The sequence below is a fragment of the Leiobunum rupestre genome, chromosome 10 (genome assembly GCF_980474605.1).
Source record: "Leiobunum rupestre chromosome 10, qqLeiRupe1.1.hap1, whole genome shotgun sequence".
NCBI lineage: Eukaryota > Metazoa > Arthropoda > Arachnida > Opiliones > Sclerosomatidae > Leiobunum > Leiobunum rupestre.
In genome coordinates this window covers 31,040,324-31,059,840 of record NC_143393.1, presented here as the reverse complement: position 1 = coordinate 31,059,840, position 19,517 = coordinate 31,040,324, and the positions used below count along the sequence as shown (strand labels likewise).

Sequence of the window (19,517 nt, the reverse complement as noted above, 5' to 3'; positions counted from 1 at the left end):
TGCTTAGAGGTCTCGCGGCCCCGGGCGAAATGCATGGTCGAAACTGAGTGTAGCGGCCCTCCGGTATATACATCCCTATGGAAAAATTTTAGCGGCCCTGGGCGACCGCCCTGCTCGCCTCCCCCTAAGCACGGCCCTGGTAGAAAGGACGAACAAAGGTTTAAGAAAGATTCCCCAACAGGTTCTAATAAAGTGTGTCCAAATTGAAAATTGAAGACCCGGTTGCGCGGAATGAGGCTCTCAAGCTGGACTCCCCGCTTCTCAGAAATGCGGTTAATGACCTGGTGTGTATCTGGAGCATGTGGTTGGGTCAGTCTGCTCTCCAGTTTTAAGCTCTCTTCAAATTAAACACTTCGCAAGACCAGGGGTCATGCAGCCAAAATATTCAAACCACAGGGCCGGACCAAACAACCTCGATGGCACCTTGCTTTCCGTGCTATCCAAACTTGGAACTCCCTCCCCGCAAACTTGCTTTCCGCTTAATCTCGTTGGACTTTCCGCTGCCGCACTCGGGAGTTTCTCCATTCTACCGTTTAATTCTGTGTTTTTGTTTTTGTTTTCGCACCTGTGGGTTATATATAAGCTATTCTAGCTTCGTAACTTGTATTTTTCTTAATAAATAAATAAATAAATAAGAAAAGCAAAGTCAGAATATTAGATTTAATATTTTAGGACTACAGAATATACTTTGGTATCTTTTCCTATTCTTTGCTTATAGCAGAACTGTCGGCAGCACTTTAGTTGGCTTTTTCCGTTTTTGACTGAAACAGAGTACACGACATCTAAATATCTTCATGTTGCAACACCTCTTTAAATGCGAAACACACTTCTCGCGCTCTCGTCTAGAAAATTAGTATTTCATTTTGCGGATGTGTGAAGGTGTCACAAGGAGCGGCCATGTTCTAAAATCAGGGTTAGCGTCTACTGTTTTTTTTAAACATGTACTCTTCTAGTTCTACCATATCGAGCCTTGTAAATAGGGCCAACTGGAAAAAAAATTCTGGATCCGCTACTTATGTCACGGGGAACATAATAATAATCAGCTAGGCTAATACCCTTAGCACCACCTTAGACCCAAGTCATCTAGCGTCTTATAATGTTTTAATCGGGTGGCCGGGTTACAATGCGTAGGAGGGTGGTGGCAAGCCCTTCATGCCACGCGAGCCAACAGCTTCCTACACTAACTACCTACGGAACCACGAAGTGATCGCTTTGAGAAAGGACGTTTTAGATGGTGATTGTAAAATTTCTAGTGGTATAGCATTCAAGTTGTTAATTACCCAAGAAATAATGTACTTGTGATTACTGGCCGTAAAATTAAAAAAGTTAAGAAACTGTATTTGAAGACGGCTCATTCAACGAAAATAATATGAATCAAATAGAAACGCAAGATCATTAACGCGATGTTGTAATATCCGATGTTAAATTAACAGTAATTTATTTCGTTGTGTCCGAGATCATTTCTTAATTAAACGGGTTCATGTCGTAAATCGTTTTTTTTGAGTAGATGGGACCGCTACGAGATTAATTAGCGTTGAGGTATGTGTTGCGGATAGACCAACGGGGAATACTTGGAAATAGGGACGGGACACCAGCGGCGGAACTATGATAACCTCCGTTGGGGGAATGGCACTAGGTGGGGTGGCGGAGTGGTTAGTACTTTCACCTCGTAGCCAGAGGAGCCGGGTTCAATCCCAGCTTGTAGCACTGGGTGAAAACTCGGAACCACCCCTAGTTAGAGTTTGCGTGTTCTCTCCGCCACTGTTTTAAGGGGTTTTCCCCGAGTTCTTCGGTTTCCTCTTCCATAAAAACTTGTTGAGGTTAACGTTAATAGTTAGTGTAGGGAGCTGTTGGCTCGCGTGTCTTGAAGGGCTTGCCGCCACCCTCCTACGCATCTTAACCCAGCCACCTGAATTAATTGCTTTAAATGTCGCTAGATGACTTAGGCGACAAAGCCATCCACATTATATCTGCCTCCCAGATGCATGAGATTAAGGGACTACGCCAATAGTCCCGGCTCGTAAAATGATTATTGGTTTACTGAGGGTAATTTTATCACCTGCAAAAGTAGGAGACCATACTACCGAATCAAAATCCATATTTCGTAAAAGTAGAGAACAGTTCACAGTGACCACACCATCTATATTGTTTTCATTTTTAATATGATTTTAATGTCTTCCTATCAGTGGCGGAGCCAAGATTTATCGTGAGATAGGTAGACAGGTTGAATGCCACTATTTACTATGTGACGAAATACTATCATGGACAAAAGCATAGTAGTTCGTCTATCACCTATTATTAAAAATACAAAATAGTTAGCCTAAGCTTCGTCCATAAAGATTAGGGCGTCAAGAATTAAACAAACCCACTAATGTGTTGTCGCGAGCCCTGCCACGCCAACTTTGAATTCACGCTCTTGCGTAGTCGAAGTTGGCCGGGGCTCTGCCGTAAGCAGATGTGCAGTAAAACATAAAAAAGTAGGACCTTCATCAAAAGGGACGGTAGTCCCTATGCAAGGTCCGGGTATAGAGTAGAGCATCTACCCGAGCACTTGCTATATTATTTCAAGTCAGAACGAAGCCGATTTTACCCCGTCGTATCTCCAAAACTATAGGTTGTATCAAAATAAGTGATGCATCGTTTGAAAGGTTACAGGCACGCGACAAACATATACGAATTCCATCGAACAGGGTTGAGGTTAAGTTTCGTAGTAATGGGGCAAAGTTTGGCTTCATTTTTCTTCTTCTTCTTCTTCCATCTTTAAATGCAATTTAGTATACAGTATCAAATTAAGCTCCCATTGTGCCGTGCCAAAGGAGAAGTTCATATCTGGTATAGTTCTTGAGCTACGGCGACAAATGTACAGTTCAGCGAGTCGGTTACGAAACCATGGAGTAATAAACACATAAGAAGTACTAAACCGGAGCGACTAGCGATTTAAAAAAAATAATGCAAAAGGTTTGAAGGTTGATTCTAGGTGAAAACGTGGCACGGTGTTCGAAAAAATAGTCTTAAAGGTTAAAATGCCCGCTATGACGGATATACTTGGAAACTATGTATGAAACAGATTTATAGGTGGATTGTAGGTAAAAAGGGGCGCTGAGTTCGACAACAATATTCTTGCGAGTGTCAGGGTGGGGGTTGTCCGCCATAGGGCGGTCAAGGTCAAAATGACCGATACTAGGGAAATAGATTAAACATTCGAATGCTACTGATTTAGAGGTTATGACTAAAATAAATAAAAACAACGTATTTTAGTGCACTATAAATTATTCTTTTAATTGTAAAATTTAAAAGCACGACTCAACTAGTTTCGGCTACTGCGTATTACGCTGCCGTCACCAGGAGTCAATTTGTTGTTGTTTCTAAGTGAAACAGGTGCAGTGAGTTCGAAGTGTCTCGCCAGTGTCAGGGTGGGTATTGTGCCGCCAGAGGGTGGTAAACGATGCCAATGAGTAATAAACACAGTACAAAACGTGTTAAGTTTAATAACAATCGTACAAGCTTATTTATTAACATTAAAAAATGAATTAAAGAGCATAATGACGTCACTTTTTCAAAAAATTAAAGTAAACAATATCTAAACGTACACAATGTTGGCGAAAGAGCTAGGCAGTTCTCAATATTCCAAATAGGTGAAAGTTCACTTTCCAATTTTGTTTATAAATATTATTTCCGCTTTGTTACGTTTGAAGGTATTATAATAACTTCATTTCTATTGTTATAAACAAAAAGGCGTAAAATCCACCCAAAAACCATTCGGTTAAAAATGGCAAGGTCCTTTAAACAAAAACGTCAAGTCCTATATTACTCTAGGCTATAAAAGTCGTGAAATCAAATAACGGGCAAGATCTGTAATTATATTCCCATAAACGTCATAAACTGGACTTATTTATCGACAAGTGATGTGCTCTGAAGTAATATGCTAGACCTTGCGCGTCCTAAGCGTTTTACTGAGTTACAACCATAAAACATTTCAATGAGAATGGCTAATATTAGAATCGCATTGTATCAAATACACCGTTAAATAAATTGGTTGGAATATTTTCAACGGTTCTTGGGATGTTCGCAAAGCATTCTGGGAACGAAAGAAACACACTATTGGCTAAAAATGCTATCTCTCGCTCATGGGCTAGAACGTATTTTCGGCTCGATGGCCGAGACAAGTTTTCTTACCTTAGCTGTAACGATTCTAATAATACCAAATACGTTAAATAATTTACCAAGTTAATTAAAGAAAAAGGTCAATATAAGATAAAACATTTTCTTAAGAATGTATAAAGAATGAAGAAATCATAAAATTTACAACGTAGCGGACGAAAGGCAAACATAAATATCAAGAATTAGTTCCTAAAAACTATGTAGATGGCAGCATTACCTAATCACGGGACCATTTCAACCTCCCGACTTTAAAGTTTTCTTTCGTTCTTCTCGCAAAACGTGGAACGGCTTGTTTATTTTATTTATAGGGGCATATATTGTTTAGATCGAAATATATTATCTACTCTGTTTAGATTTACTATTTTACCTTAAAAGCATAGTAAACGAGTTTCAATAATCAGAGTCAACATAACTTGGCAGTGAAATAAACGTTGGCACGTGTTTAATTCTTGTCTCGCTCAAAGTACCACCTTGGCCAACCGAGATAAAATAAAAACACTCGATATAATTACTGAAACTGTCCGTACTAGTGGTACTGGAAAATTTCTGTACATTATCGATAGGTGGCGGTGCGACTATTGAAACTGGAAAATTACTGAAAGCAGACAAGCCGTTGACTGCAGTGACGTAATTACTGCAGTCTACAACGTGTCTGCTTTATTTAATTATGGTTTTAAGGTAAAAGAGTAAATTTAAATAAAGTTGATAATGTATTTCGATCTAAACAATATATTTGATACAATGCGATTCTAATATTAGCCATTCTCTTTGAAATGTTTTATGGTTGTAACTCAGTAAAACACTTAGGACGCGCAAGGTCTAGCATATTACTTCAGAGCACATCACTTGTCGATGAATAAGTTATTTTAGGTGGTGACGTTTTGACTATTTTATAAAATGCCAATTTCACAAGATATGCTTTTTAGTATATACTAACTTTTTGGTCTAAAGCCCCGTTCACACTACAAGTAAATGGGTTACTTGACTGTATCCAATTAATTGAACGCAAGAACAGAAAAATTAAAACAATAGTTACACTTTTTTTCTGATCACACTCCAACCCAGGTTCGTATAAAGGGGGTCACCTAGCGCCATAAAACTAAAACGGGGGGGGGGGCATACTTTTAATTTTAAATTAAAATTCTGAAATTGAAAATAAAGGTATTTTAACCTCTTTTAAATTACGGAAATGTTTTTGAAGCGAAGTATTATTGAACGCGAGACATTTTAGGCTGGCGGAGTGGTTATAGCTTTCACCTCGCAGCAAGAGAAACCGGGTGCGATCCCAACTTGAGGCACTGACAATTGTGAGTGAAAATTCGGAACAACTCCTTCTGCGTTGAATTTGCAAGTTATCTCCTCTCTTCGGTTTCCCGTTCTATAAAAACCTGTTGAGTTTAAAGGTAATAGTGAGTGTAGGGCGCTGTTCGCTCGCGTGTCATGAACGGCTTGCCACCACCCTCCTATACGCATTGTAACCCGGCTACCAGTGGCGTAGTGAGGTTATTTGGCACCCAGGGCCAAACTCCAAAATGTGCTTCCCCCCCCTGCTACGCCGGCCCCAATTTCCGCCATAATATTCCTTGTTTTTAAACGAAACCTAATCACTATCAATAACAAAATAAATATTAATATATTACAATTTAATTGATATAATAAAAAATTTCCATTTTCCAATATCCGCTTTAATACTTTATCCGCCTTTTTGGCGCCCCCCTGACCGTCGGCGCTCGGGGCGTATCCCCCCCTGCCCCCCTCACTACGCCTCTGCCGGCTACCTGAATTAAAGGCTTTAAAAGTCGCTTGATGACTTAGGCCTAAGGTGATGCTTTGGGTATTAGCCTAGCTGATTATTATTGTTTCGGCGGTGAGAGGCTGAGAGGGGAACGCGAAATGTTTTTACTTTTTATCAAGTCGCATCTTTTTTCGGGTTATAGTGTCTCAATGAGGTCATCAGGCAATTGTCTGCCACCCGGGGCAACATTCCCAGTAAACCACGTTGCAGTGACGTTGCCGGTGTGATTAATAATAAACCGTCATGCCTCGAATAGGAGAGTTTTGTTAAAAGTCATCAATAATTTAGTTGATTACCGTTTGTCGTAATTTGTAAAAGTAAGTAAACTGTAAACTATAATTCGCCAAGCTTTCATTTTACTGTTAGGAAGTAGAACCTTTTTTAAAATCGAATTTTCGATTGTTTTTATGGTTTTTTGGCTAAATGCTAAATTTGTGATGGTCATTGCGACGAGTAATAACATGAGAAAAATGATACCAATATGCGAAAATATTTAAGTAGATCCTTTCTTCACGGTGATGCCAAAAAAATTCCGAAATAGCGCTTCTCGGTAGCGGCACCTTGAACTAATAATCTAAAGCAACTTCCGGGAATTTGACGTTCAATTTTGAATATCGCTAAAGCTATGCGTATTTAGCCACCTAAACTTCACAATTGGAATATTAACATCAATTATTATTATTTTTTAAATTAATAGCAGAGAGGGTAAAGTCACTTCGCTACTGAGAGGCGTCTCTCGTTCAAAAATCCGTATTTATTTTTTTTTCCGCGAAAATGTCCATAGGATCCGAACGTTTGATGGCGCTGCAAGAGTATCCGCCAGTCCTAGCGCGCTATTCAATATTCAGTTTAGGACGACGCAAAAATTGATTAGTTTGTAATTTACATTTTAAGTAGTTTTTAAATGTTTCAAATATGCCTGGACCATTTTGTTCGGCCGTAAATTGTTCTAATACGAAAAATAAGAATTCTCGATTATCATTTTTCAAGTTTCCAAGGGAAAAAGAACGGTGAATACGCGTTTTTTACATAGGTTTATTCTTACTTTAACTTTCTTATTGAAATTTCAGTTCCCTATCATGGTTGAAAAATGTAAAAAACGAGAAACTGACAAATAAAACAACGGAATACCTACACTTTAACCATAGGCTTTGCTCTAATCATTTCACTGACGATAGTTGTATGAATATTATAACTAAAAATAGTCTAATACCATCAGCTGTGCCAACAATATTTTATTAACACTACTAATTTTCCAGTACAGTTAGTTAAGGTAAAGAAAAACATCTAAGGGCTCTTAATGTGGTTTAAAAATTTAATGACAATTAATATACTAAAATGTATAGCTGATTCATACGCGACATATGAACATGGTTGGTCACAAACGCATCACAACCAATTTGAAAGGAAACCATCTGATTCTAATTGCATTGATGACTTAGACGAGTTCATTTTGAATATTTATTCCTTTAAATCACCAGCCCCTGGGCCAGATGAAGACGTACTGACGGACAATGAAAACCAAAATGTTTTGCAAGGCCAACAACAATGCACAGATGAGGACTTGGAAATATGCAATTCAATTGAGAGTCCAAATCTACTTAAACAAAATGTCCTTTGCTATATATCAGGATATTTAATCCATCGCTGTTTTTCAAACCACCAATGCTCCTCTTGCCTCAGCCAACTCAAAAAGAACGATCCAATTATTGATCCTACAAATGTGCTCTCCTTCAAGTCCTTCAAAACAACAAAGAACTCTTCTTTTGGTAGCCTTAAAGTACCTACTGACAATTTTTTTAAGTTTATTACAGAAACAAATGAGGTATTTGATACTAGCTTTAAACTACTATCTCACATGACAAATGTCAAAGAGCGTATGGAAAGATTTATTACACGTTGAATTGACTTGGTTTCAAGCTTCAATAGATTCAACATGTCCGATTGTATTTCAAAACATGATAAGTTTCTTCGTTGAGTTTTGCATACACAGGGCCCTGAAAAAACAAGATCTCGATCATGATTGCAAAAAAACACAGAAAAGACTGGACATGAAATTTATGAAGATACAGCACTAAACACATACCTCATATTCGTCTTTTTTGAACTACTTCGAAGCTTTATCTTATATATTTATTTCTTATTTATTTTCATTATGTTATTTGATCTATTTAATTTCTATTGTTATTGTTGTTAGGCCTTGGCTATTTATGTTTCCCATTATTTTAGGCACTTCAATATTCAAATATAATAATATTTAAAAATAATTAGTTGTACCTACTTGCGTCATAAATTCACATGAAACAACCATTTCACATTTTATTTAATTTTTTTAGTATGAGAAATAAGAAAATAATCGTTGCCATATTCCGGATGTAACAAAAATCTTCTAAAAATATTTAACTAACGACCCCCTGTAGTGGGATCCTGAACTTCATTTGTAATTTCTTCTATTCGCGCGTGCGTCAAAAACTGGTAACGAAATTTTAACATTGCGGGAATAGGAAGAGACGCCTCTCAGTATGTGGAAGGATAAGTAAAATGCGAAACTATCCAATTCGTAGCGAATGTCCACGGATGGATTACATTTTTAAAACCCAAATCCGTTCAGTGACCATCTTGGTTTCATTCAACCAAATCCAAACCGTCAAATTGTAATCCGTAACTGACCAAATCCATCCAATTATTCGGATATATTCATCCGTAATCCTACGGATTATATTTTTTCACAGATTGGATTATTTTAAATTACGGATTGGATGGTTCGGATTGGATCCGAAGAGACCGAACCACGGACGGATTGGATCCGACGTGAATGGACCACGGACGGATCGGATTTGGAAAACCCGAATTCGTTCAGTATCGGATTCATCCAATTAAAATCCAATCCGTACATTTTTAAGAGGTAAAAATCCATAACTGACCAATCCGTCCAATTATTCGGATATATTCATCCGTAATCCTACGGATTGGATTTTTTTCCAGGTTGGATTATTTTTATAGTCGGATCGGACAGTTCGGATTAAATTACTTACGGATACAACGCGTACGAATTGTATCCGACGTAAACAGTTCACGGACGAATTGAATCCGAACCAAGTGATCACAGACGGATTGGACTTTAAAAAACAACGCTCCGTTCAGGCTTTACTCGGTTCATACACTAAAAATTATTATTAAAGGAATCAGGTGGTTTTTAAAACATTTCGTACACGTTTTCGACAATTTTTTAATACTAATTTTGTGTTTTCTGATAGACGTAATTTTTTTATTTAAAATACTATTTCACCAAAAAAGTGTTCGCCTATTGTTATCGGGGATAAAACCCTCCCAGTCAGTAAAATCTCGGGTAGAAAAGAAGTAGTACTCCAACAGCGTCGGTTATCCAACAGCGTCGGTTATCCAACAGCGTCGGTTATCCAACAGCGTCGGTTATCCAACAGCGTCGGTTATCCAACAGCGTCGGTTATCCAACAGCGTCGGTTATCCAACAGCGTCGGTTATCCAACAGCGTCGGTTATCCAACAGCGTCGGTTATCCAACAGCGTCGGTTATCCAACAGCGTCGGTTATCCAACAGCGTCGGTTATCCAACAGCGTCGGTTATCCAACAGCGTCGGTTATCCAACAGCGTCGGTTATCCAACAGCGTCGGTTATCCAACAGCGTCGGTTATCCAACAGCGTCGGTTATCCAACAGCGTCGGTTATCCAACAGCGTCGGTTATCCAACAGCGTCGGTTATCCAACAGCGTCGGTTATCCAACAGCGTCGGTTATCCAACAGCGTCGGTTATCCAACAGCGTCGGTTATCCAACAGCGTCGGTTATCCAACAGCGTCGGTTATCCAACAGCGTCGGTTATCCAACAGCGTCGGTTATCCAACAGCGTCGGTTATCCAACAGCGTCGGTTATCCAACAGCGTCGGTTATCCAACAGCGTCGGTTATCCAACAGCGTCGGTTATCCAACAGCGTCGGTTATCCAACAGCGTCGGTTATCCAACAGTTTACATTTTAGCTTCGTTGTCGGTTAGAAGTAATCTCAAAAATATGTCTTCTATTAGTGTAATAGTCTTAGCCCTCGTGGCGTCTGTTATCGCCATGCGGTAAGTTACTGTTGTTATAAATGAATTGTTGCGGGTTAAGATAGGACACTTATTACATGTTATCGTAGGAAACGGAAGTCTCTTGAAACTGGTCGTGACCCCTTGCAACAGCGAACCGTGTGTCTTCAAACACGGCTCCACCATCCAAATCCAAGCTTTCATCCGAGCTCGTAAATTGGATCAATATCTTCGACTTCAACACCACTTGGTTCTAATCTCTTTTCTTTCATCGCAGCTTGTGATGCTAATTCGGCCACCACCTCTATTACTTGCGTGATCGCGAGATGGTCTTCCCCAAGGACAATGAAGACATCTGCTTGGGCAAGATCCAACCCGCTTGTCCCGTCAAGCCAGGGAACGTATACACCTACGCATCCACTTTTCACATCCACAAGATGATCCCCGCCGTGAGTTTCTTTAATCATTTCGACATTTTACGATTTTACGAAATTCTAATGTGCTAATCTTGTGACGTTAAATGGGATAATTCTTTCTCCACTTAGCAATCGATGGAAGTCACCTTCAAGGGTGTGAACGAAGTCGGGAAGAATCTGGCTTGCGCTCGTCTCAAGGTTCGCATCACGAAGACTTAAATAATTCAAAATGTTTAAATATTCTTTATCGTGTATTGTATTTTAATGTACAATAAAACTGTCATTTTACCGCTTAAATAATTGGGTCTCGCTCGTCAAAATTATGTTGTTGGTATTTTTTAATTTTGCGTAATTTAGAAGAACGAAAGGTATCTGCCAATGGTGTTAATAGCCTCTTTTTGAAAATAAAATTAACTTAAGCTTCATAGTAACGTGTGCCGCTATATATTCCTCAATAAATTTCTTTTGGGTAAGTTTTAGATGGATTTCTTGAATGTGGGTGTTCAAGTTGCCAACAGACCGCTTGTCGTGGTGGTAATGAAATGATTACTAACTTTTTTTTATCGATATAAAAATAAGCATTTATTCACTATAAGCACTTAAACAAAGCTACATAGAGATAAAAGAAATTAGCACAAGGTTGCCAGGTAATCGGCAAACGAAGCACCCGGGGGGAACGAGTTAAGAACTGATGCTGCGATCCCTCTTTGAACCGCAATAGCAATTCTTTGCGTGAGAAATTCCACCGATCGCGGCTCGCCGGTAACCTCACGAATTCGACGCCCGATGGCATGTATGAACGCCAAACCGTCCCGACCGAAGGAGCCGAAGGTTTCGATGGCGACGGCCTTAAACTTGTATCGACTCTCGAGGCCCTCGTATTTGACTTTCTTCTTTTGTTCAGCCTGGGTAGCCGCCCAGAGAGGGGCTGAGGAAGAAGAGGCCAAATACGAGGACGCTAGAGGGTCGGTACAGGTGAAGTCCCAGACGAGGGATTTCCCGCCCGACCAAGGGACCAGGGTTAATCCGTCTGGGCGTTTTCCGTCATCACGCGAAAGACCCGGCGGCTCTAGGATGCACGGAACTCCAGGGGAGACCAGGGCGCGTTTTAAAAGGTCGTTCACAGCACCGTGACGGGAAAGTTGACCCGCGCTACGCTTACAGCTAAGACCATGAGTGCTGAAAGAGTCAACAGCACTTCCACAATTACACGAATGCGGCACACAGATGAGGGAGCCAAGAGAGGGCGAGGGGAGCGCGTTCAACCAGCATCCCGACTCCTTAGATTTTACCGAGTGCAGTCTTGCCTTGTCCCTATCAGTGACAGCGCAGTCCCACAGGAAAGCGGACGACTTTTCGACAAATGGGCTCTCCCACACTTTTTGATGGGGCCAGTGGTCAGAAGGCGGTAAATTTGCGTCTGTCCTGAGCTTCCACTGTGTTAAGGCATCATGAAACGCGGGATCTGAAGAGACGGAAATTGACGCGGGTAGAATGTCGCGCACCAGGCCGACTACGCTGGAGGCCGAAGCCAGGAATGCTGGCAGGATAAAGTAGCCGCGTGTCGAACTCCAAGACCGCCCGCTGCCACCGGAAGCGAGGATTGTATCCAAGGAGCGTCGTCCATCAAAGTATTTGTGACGTCTTGCAGCGCAACACGTAGGGTATCGTCGAACGACTGAAGCCCGTCCTCGAATCGCCAGGCAGGGGAGCTACGTAGAAGATACGAGAGCTTAGGAATAGCCAACGAGTTCTTTAAGAGGAAGAAGCCGTGATGAGCCGATATGTCTTTGAGGTTCCCTACCATTGTTTTTAGCGCCACGATCTTACTCGTGATGCAAGAGGAAATAGCTTCGTCCGAAAGGGGCGCACCGAGAAGGACGTAATCGGAGCGAACGACTGTTGAGATACCAGGGGCTGCCGATTCGAAAAGGGACTGAAAGTAAGCTTGATCAAATAAACCCGGATTCAGGATAAGAAGCTCGCACTTCGAAGGGTTTAGTGCCAGACCGATGTCCGATGAAAGTTCTTGCAGGAGGTTTAAGTCTTCGAGGACCACTTCGGGGCTGTCGCCGAGTGAAGAATCGTCTAAATACCAGATATTCAGCTCTGACTTCATGCGGGAAGCTACACGCTGCACGATGAGACAAAATAAGGCTGAACAAACTTGTCCGCCTTTGATTTGCACTATCAATATATTCCAAAACTTAATTTAACATCTGAGTCTTTATTTAAACTATAAATATTTTCAGAAAAACAATTTTTCCTATATAAATTCCAAAGTCAATATGAAGTTATCAATTTAAATCAGAGAGCGTGTTAACTATTTTTTAAATGACCACATTTAAATTCTTACATTTCTTCTTTAAAATATTTTCAAACAATTTTTATTTAAATAGCTATTTTGAGAATAAGTCAAAATATTTTACACTATTGCTCTAAGAAGAAAATACGTATGAATATAATGCTAAAGACCGAGTGCAAAACTAATATAAAACGCATTCATAGCCGTAAGCCCACCCTACGGAGGTTGTCCATCAAACGTTTGCGAGCATATTGCATTCTTTCTCCCTCTGCTAGAAATCATTGATGGTTTCAGAAACGTTTAATTTCAGTTTCTATTTCCAAAAATTATGTTTTGTTCCCTTCTACTTTTATTTTCCAGACAGTTCCAGGACATTTGGTATGACCTCTTAATGAATACCTATTGCCTTAACGATTTTTGTTACTCACTCTACATACAGACAACTGGAACTTCTGTAATATAACCTATTTACATTTTTAAAGAAAGCCACTATAACAAACATTTAGCCACTTTACTTGACTAAAATTGTTTATTTCTATCAAAACATTTATAAAAGAATTTCTCAATTTATTAACAGTTTTTTTTATCTGAAAAGGGCTTTTAGTAGATCTGAAGGACCATTATGATAACTATAATGATTTATTTGGCAACGTACTCTTTTGGAAAATTTAATTAACTAACTTTTTAAAACCCTTTAGCTTTAACTTATTATTTTAAAATGGTAAAAGTTATTTTCCAACTCATTAAGCAATTTCGGATCAATATTCTTTTATATAAGTACTAATTTTAATTCCAAACGCAAGTGAAATATTTAAATTTGGCTATATTTGAAATACCGCATCGTTATAATTAGTGATAATAGTATTAAATTAACTAATCAATCAAGTTTTTTTGTAATAAAAAACTTTTATTCTTTAAAATACTTAGAGACCACTAAAGCATTAATATTGAAGCCATCTATAAAAGGTTTGTGTTAGTGCGTACGGGGATTCGTGAGAGTAAGGAAGTTAATGTGGTATATTTATTCTTGAAAGTGACTTTACTGACAGACCAGATCAATATAACGGGGCAACTACTGTGCATTAATTAATGTTTTGCTTTGGTTTCATCCAAAATCCATTCTGAAACACAGTTTAATTTTTCTTTACGCTAAGGCAGAATTAATACGAAACCTTTTATCTCAAAACCGACAAACGAAGTTAACTCTTTTTATTTAAATATTTTGTACAATATCATCAGTAAATTGAAGTCACATAATAAAGCGTTGTAGGAAATCCTTAAAAAATGTTAAGGCTTATTTTCTTATATCTCACGCGTGAAGCCTTGAACAGCGGCCAGTCATCATTGGCTTCAATTTAAATTGTGAAGCATTCAGAAGCCGATATTGCGAGTAATAATTACATTCGAAACACTATCAACTTACCTCGAGAAAAAAGCGTACACAGTTTTCAGCGTTAACCAATATTTTTGTACCCAGAGTCGGCAATATGTCTTCAAAGCTATCAATGAACTTTTTTTTTCCGGAAGTGTCAAACTAGAGAATAGAATCACGGAGAAAAATAATGACAGCAAGTAAAGTGAAATTATCCAGAGCATTAGACTTGTGCGAAATCTGCTCGACTTTTCACGAAGTGGTTAATCTTAAAATATAAAATCAATGTGAAAGCTCTTCTGAATCTGAAGTCAAGACGTATACCAAGAATGTAACTTTTTATAACGTTCGGGGTTCGAAACATTAGGTCTGATTCAATCGACCGGTTTTCAATCCAATAACGATCACTTGCGCATTTCTTTGCCTTTGCTGCGAAAGGGCAAAAATATATTCTGATAATAGTTGAAAATAGGCCTACATCCCGAATCCCGAAAAGTGTTTCGATAATGATTGTCAACTTCTTCGTAACGAAACAAACAAACCATTTATCGCGGCTAGCTATCTAGGTTAGTTGTCTCCCCGAGATCAATTTAAAAGATTAACTTTAAGAGATTATTGAACTTCGGAAGCTTGCATTTTGCTTTTCTTATTTCAATAAAGTAGCCGCGTGTCGAACTCCAAGACCGCCCGCTGCCACCGGAAGCGAGGATTGTATCCAAGGAGCGTCGTCCATCAAAGTATTTGTGACGTCTTGCAGCGCAACACGTAGGGTATCGTCGAACGACTGAAGCCCGTCCTCGAATCGCCAGGCAGGGGAGCTACGTAGAAGATACGAGAGCTTAGGAATAGCCAACGAGTTCTTTAAGAGGAAGAAGCCGTGATGAGCCGATATGTCTTTGAGGTTCCCTACCATTGTTTTTAGCGCCACGATCTTACTCGTGATGCAAGAGGAAATAGCTTCGTCCGAAAGGGGCGCACCGAGAAGGACGTAATCGGAGCGAACGACTGTTGAGATACCAGGGGCTGCCGATTCGAAAAGGGACTGAAAGTAAGCTTGATCAAATAAACCCGGATTCAGGATAAGAAGCTCGCACTTCGAAGGGTTTAGTGCCAGACCGATGTCCGATGAAAGTTCTTGCAGGAGGTTTAAGTCTTCGAGGACCACTTCGGGGCTGTCGCCGAGTGAAGAATCGTCTAAATACCAGATATTCAGCTCTGACTTCATGCGGGAAGCTACACGCTGCACGATGAGACAAAATAAGGCTGAACAAACTTGTCCGCCTTTGATTTGCACTATCAATATATTCCAAAACTTAATTTAACATCTGAGTCTTTATTTAAACTATAAATATTTTCAGAAAAACAATTTTTCCTATATAAATTCCAAAGTCAATATGAAGTTATCAATTTAAATCAGAGAGCGTGTTAACTATTTTTTAAATGACCACATTTAAATTCTTACATTTCTTCTTTAAAATATTTTCAAACAATTTTTATTTAAATAGCTATTTTGAGAATAAGTCAAAATATTTTACACTATTGCTCTAAGAAGAAAATACGTATGAATATAATGCTAAAGACCGAGTGCAAAACTAATATAAAACGCATTCATAGCCGTAAGCCCACCCTACGGAGGTTGTCCATCAAACGTTTGCGAGCATATTGCATTCTTTCTCCCTCTGCTAGAAATCATTGATGGTTTCAGAAACGTTTAATTTCAGTTTCTATTTCCAAAAATTATGTTTTGTTCCCTTCTACTTTTATTTTCCAGACAGTTCCAGGACATTTGGTATGACCTCTTAATGAATACCTATTGCCTTAACGATTTTTGTTACTCACTCTACATACAGACAACTGGAACTTCTGTAATATAACCTATTTACATTTTTAAAGAAAGCCACTATAACAAACATTTAGCCACTTTACTTGACTAAAATTGTTTATTTCTATCAAAACATTTATAAAAGAATTTCTCAATTTATTAACAGTTTTTTTTATCTGAAAAGGGCTTTTAGTAGATCTGAAGGACCATTATGATAACTATAATGATTTATTTGGCAACGTACTCTTTTGGAAAATTTAATTAACTAACTTTTTAAAACCCTTTAGCTTTAACTTATTATTTTAAAATGGTAAAAGTTATTTTCCAACTCATTAAGCAATTTCGGATCAATATTCTTTTATATAAGTACTAATTTTAATTCCAAACGCAAGTGAAATATTTAAATTTGGCTATATTTGAAATACCGCATCGTTATAATTAGTGATAATAGTATTAAATTAACTAATCAATCAAGTTTTTTTGTAATAAAAAACTTTTATTCTTTAAAATACTTAGAGACCACTAAAGCATTAATATTGAAGCCATCTATAAAAGGTTTGTGTTAGTGCGTACGGGGATTCGTGAGAGTAAGGAAGTTAATGTGGTATATTTATTCTTGAAAGTGACTTTACTGACAGACCAGATCAATATAACGGGGCAACTACTGTGCATTAATTAATGTTTTGCTTTGGTTTCATCCAAAATCCATTCTGAAACACAGTTTAATTTTTCTTTACGCTAAGGCAGAATTAATACGAAACCTTTTATCTCAAAACCGACAAACGAAGTTAACTCTTTTTATTTAAATATTTTGTACAATATCATCAGTAAATTGAAGTCACATAATAAAGCGTTGTAGGAAATCCTTAAAAAATGTTAAGGCTTATTTTCTTATATCTCACGCGTGAAGCCTTGAACAGCGGCCAGTCATCATTGGCTTCAATTTAAATTGTGAAGCATTCAGAAGCCGATATTGCGAGTAATAATTACATTCGAAACACTATCAACTTACCTCGAGAAAAAAGCGTACACAGTTTTCAGCGTTAACCAATATTTTTGTACCCAGAGTCGGCAATATGTCTTCAAAGCTATCAATGAACTTTTTTTTCCGGAAGTGTCAAACTAGAGAATAGAATCACGGAGAAAAATAATGACAGCAAGTAAAGTGAAATTATCCAGAGCATTAGACTTGTGCGAAATCTGCTCGACTTTTCACGAAGTGGTTAATCTTAAAATATAAAATCAATGTGAAAGCTCTTCTGAATCTGAAGTCAAGACGTATACCAAGAATGTAACTTTTTATAACGTTCGGGGTTCGAAACATTAGGTCTGATTCAATCGACCGGTTTTCAATCCAATAACGATCACTTGCGCATTTCTTTGCCTTTGCTGCGAAAGGGCAAAAATATATTCTGATAATAGTTGAAAATAGGCCTACATCCCGAATCCCGAAAAGTGTTTCGATAATGATTGTCAACTTCTTCGTAACGAAACAAACAAACCATTTATCGCGGCTAGCTATCTAGGTTAGTTGTCTCCCCGAGATCAATTTAAAAGATTAACTTTAAGAGATTATTGAACTTCGGAAGCTTGCATTTTGCTTTTCTTATTTCAATAAAGTAGCCGCGTGTCGAACTCCAAGACCGCCCGCTGCCACCGGAAGCGAGGATTGTATCCAAGGAGCGTCGTCCATCAAAGTATTTGTGACGTCTTGCAGCGCAACACGTAGGGTATCGTCGAACGACTGAAGCCCGTCCTCGAATCGCCAGGCAGGGGAGCTACGTAGAAGATACGAGAGCTTAGGAATAGCCAACGAGTTCTTTAAGAGGAAGAAGCCGTGATGAGCCGATATGTCTTTGAGGTTCCCTACCATTGTTTCATCGGGTACGACAAAATACTAAGAAAGGATTATTAGCATTTGAAAAATATCAGTTTTAAAGATGGAAGCTAAGTAGCTAACAATAATTCGGATTAATGGCAATTTATTTGATAATAACACGAAACCTCTTATAATTAATAATAATCAATATTTATTATTTATCAAGGCTGCTGGGATCGAACCCGGTTCCTCTTGCTGCGACGCGAAAGTTCTAATTACTTACCGACGTACCCACGAGGTTTTTCGAGGAATAATAATATACAATGACATACACATATAATCAATAATTTAACTGAAATAAATTTATGGGAAAGTGGTTTGCTGTGGTCATGTAATTCAAACGCAATTAACCATTTTATTTTTAAAATTTTTAACCAAGAAGGCCTTTTAACTCTTTACGAGAGAATTCGAAAAATTCTCAAAAAATTTACTTATTAAATATTATTAATAAAAATATAATAGTGTTCCATCGCAGATAAAAATAAATAATATTTAAATCTTTCTCATCACATTAGAAATGCTTCACTCAGGCCCGGACTCTCTCCTTTCGGGGCCCTCGGCTAGAGACTGTGTACGCCCTCGGCGATTGCCGACCAGCCAACCTGGCCAATCCGGGCCTGGCTTCACTTACCTTGCATTAAAAGCATTCCAAATACTTCAATTTGTATTGACGCAAAACAAAAACAAAGGATAATATTTTTAAATATTCAGAACGATGAAATACTTCTTACGTTTATTGAATATATGTTTAATAGTGCGAATGAATTTCTACGCATGCTAAGTGGATTATTTCAAAGTACTTTGAGCTGTAACATTCAAACTGATACCGAGAAATGAATGTAATCAAGCAACTCTGGTGTTAGTTAATTTGTATTCAAGGCCGCATCACACTCCTGGAAAAACTTTTAATAATTAGAGTGTGGCCCAAAAGTGAGAAAAAACCGTCCATTCGTTTTGAATTTGAATTTTATAAATCCTGGTAAAATTGTCGTTTCATGTGTTATTCACATATAAATCGGATAAAGGGATTGCATTAAAAATCAAAGAAACATAATTAATCCGATGCATCTATATTTAAGTTAATAATTAGCTATGTGAACTGAAAAGCTATTTAATTAAATACAAATCTGTAAATTGCCCATTCTTTTGGATAGCAACCAATACGAAAAGGAACTAACCCAATATCCATTTTGAATCTAACAGTGAGGATCAAATTAATTTTGAAAAAATCGGAGACAAGTAGAATATCATTTATTGTACTAATCGATCAAAGTCAAATTTCGACATTTTTTAAACCAATTTGATCGAATTTTTTCGAAAGAAAATGAACTTCTAGTATCATCTTGTCAGAATGCGGGTCCTCACTCTTTTTGCTAGCAACGCGAACGGGGGTTTACTCTTTCTTAAGACAATCATTTGAAAGAATGTATTGGTACTCTGAGGGTGGTTTAGGAAATATATTTGCAGATTCATTACTGCTATGTGGCATTGTTAGATATGACGCAGGCATCAAGTCATCTGGAGATGAATCACCTTCCCCGTCTCCGTAACTCTGAATGCTCGAGTATAGCATATTTCTTAAACCTTTAAGTAAAACCGCTTTATCACAATATTTTTACATACCGAATCCGTCGAACAATGATTATACATTAGATTTATATATGTAAAAAAAAAGATGGGCGACGTTTCGACCGAAATATGTTGA

General features: G+C 38.3%; 1 protein-coding gene and 1 long non-coding RNA gene across 2 annotated transcripts in view; both read left to right on the top strand.

The window, feature by feature from the left end:
- Positions 1-9,941: 9,941 nt before the first annotated feature.
- The window catches only part of LOC149925374 (mite group 2 allergen Gly d 2.02-like), a 124,966-nt gene continuing 115,390 nt past the window's right edge, over positions 9,942-19,517 (top strand). Inside the window, exon 1 of the mRNA XM_090160323.1 lies at positions 9,942-10,058. Coding sequence (XP_090016449.1) covers positions 10,005-10,058 — 54 coding nt within the window. The 5' untranslated portion in view covers positions 9,942-10,004. The remainder of the gene's footprint in view (positions 10,059-19,517) is intronic.
- On the top strand, positions 10,333-10,734 carry LOC149925378 (uncharacterized). The gene is made up of 2 exons (XR_016477082.1): positions 10,333-10,467; positions 10,564-10,734. It is a non-coding gene; the product is annotated as an uncharacterized LOC149925378 (long non-coding RNA).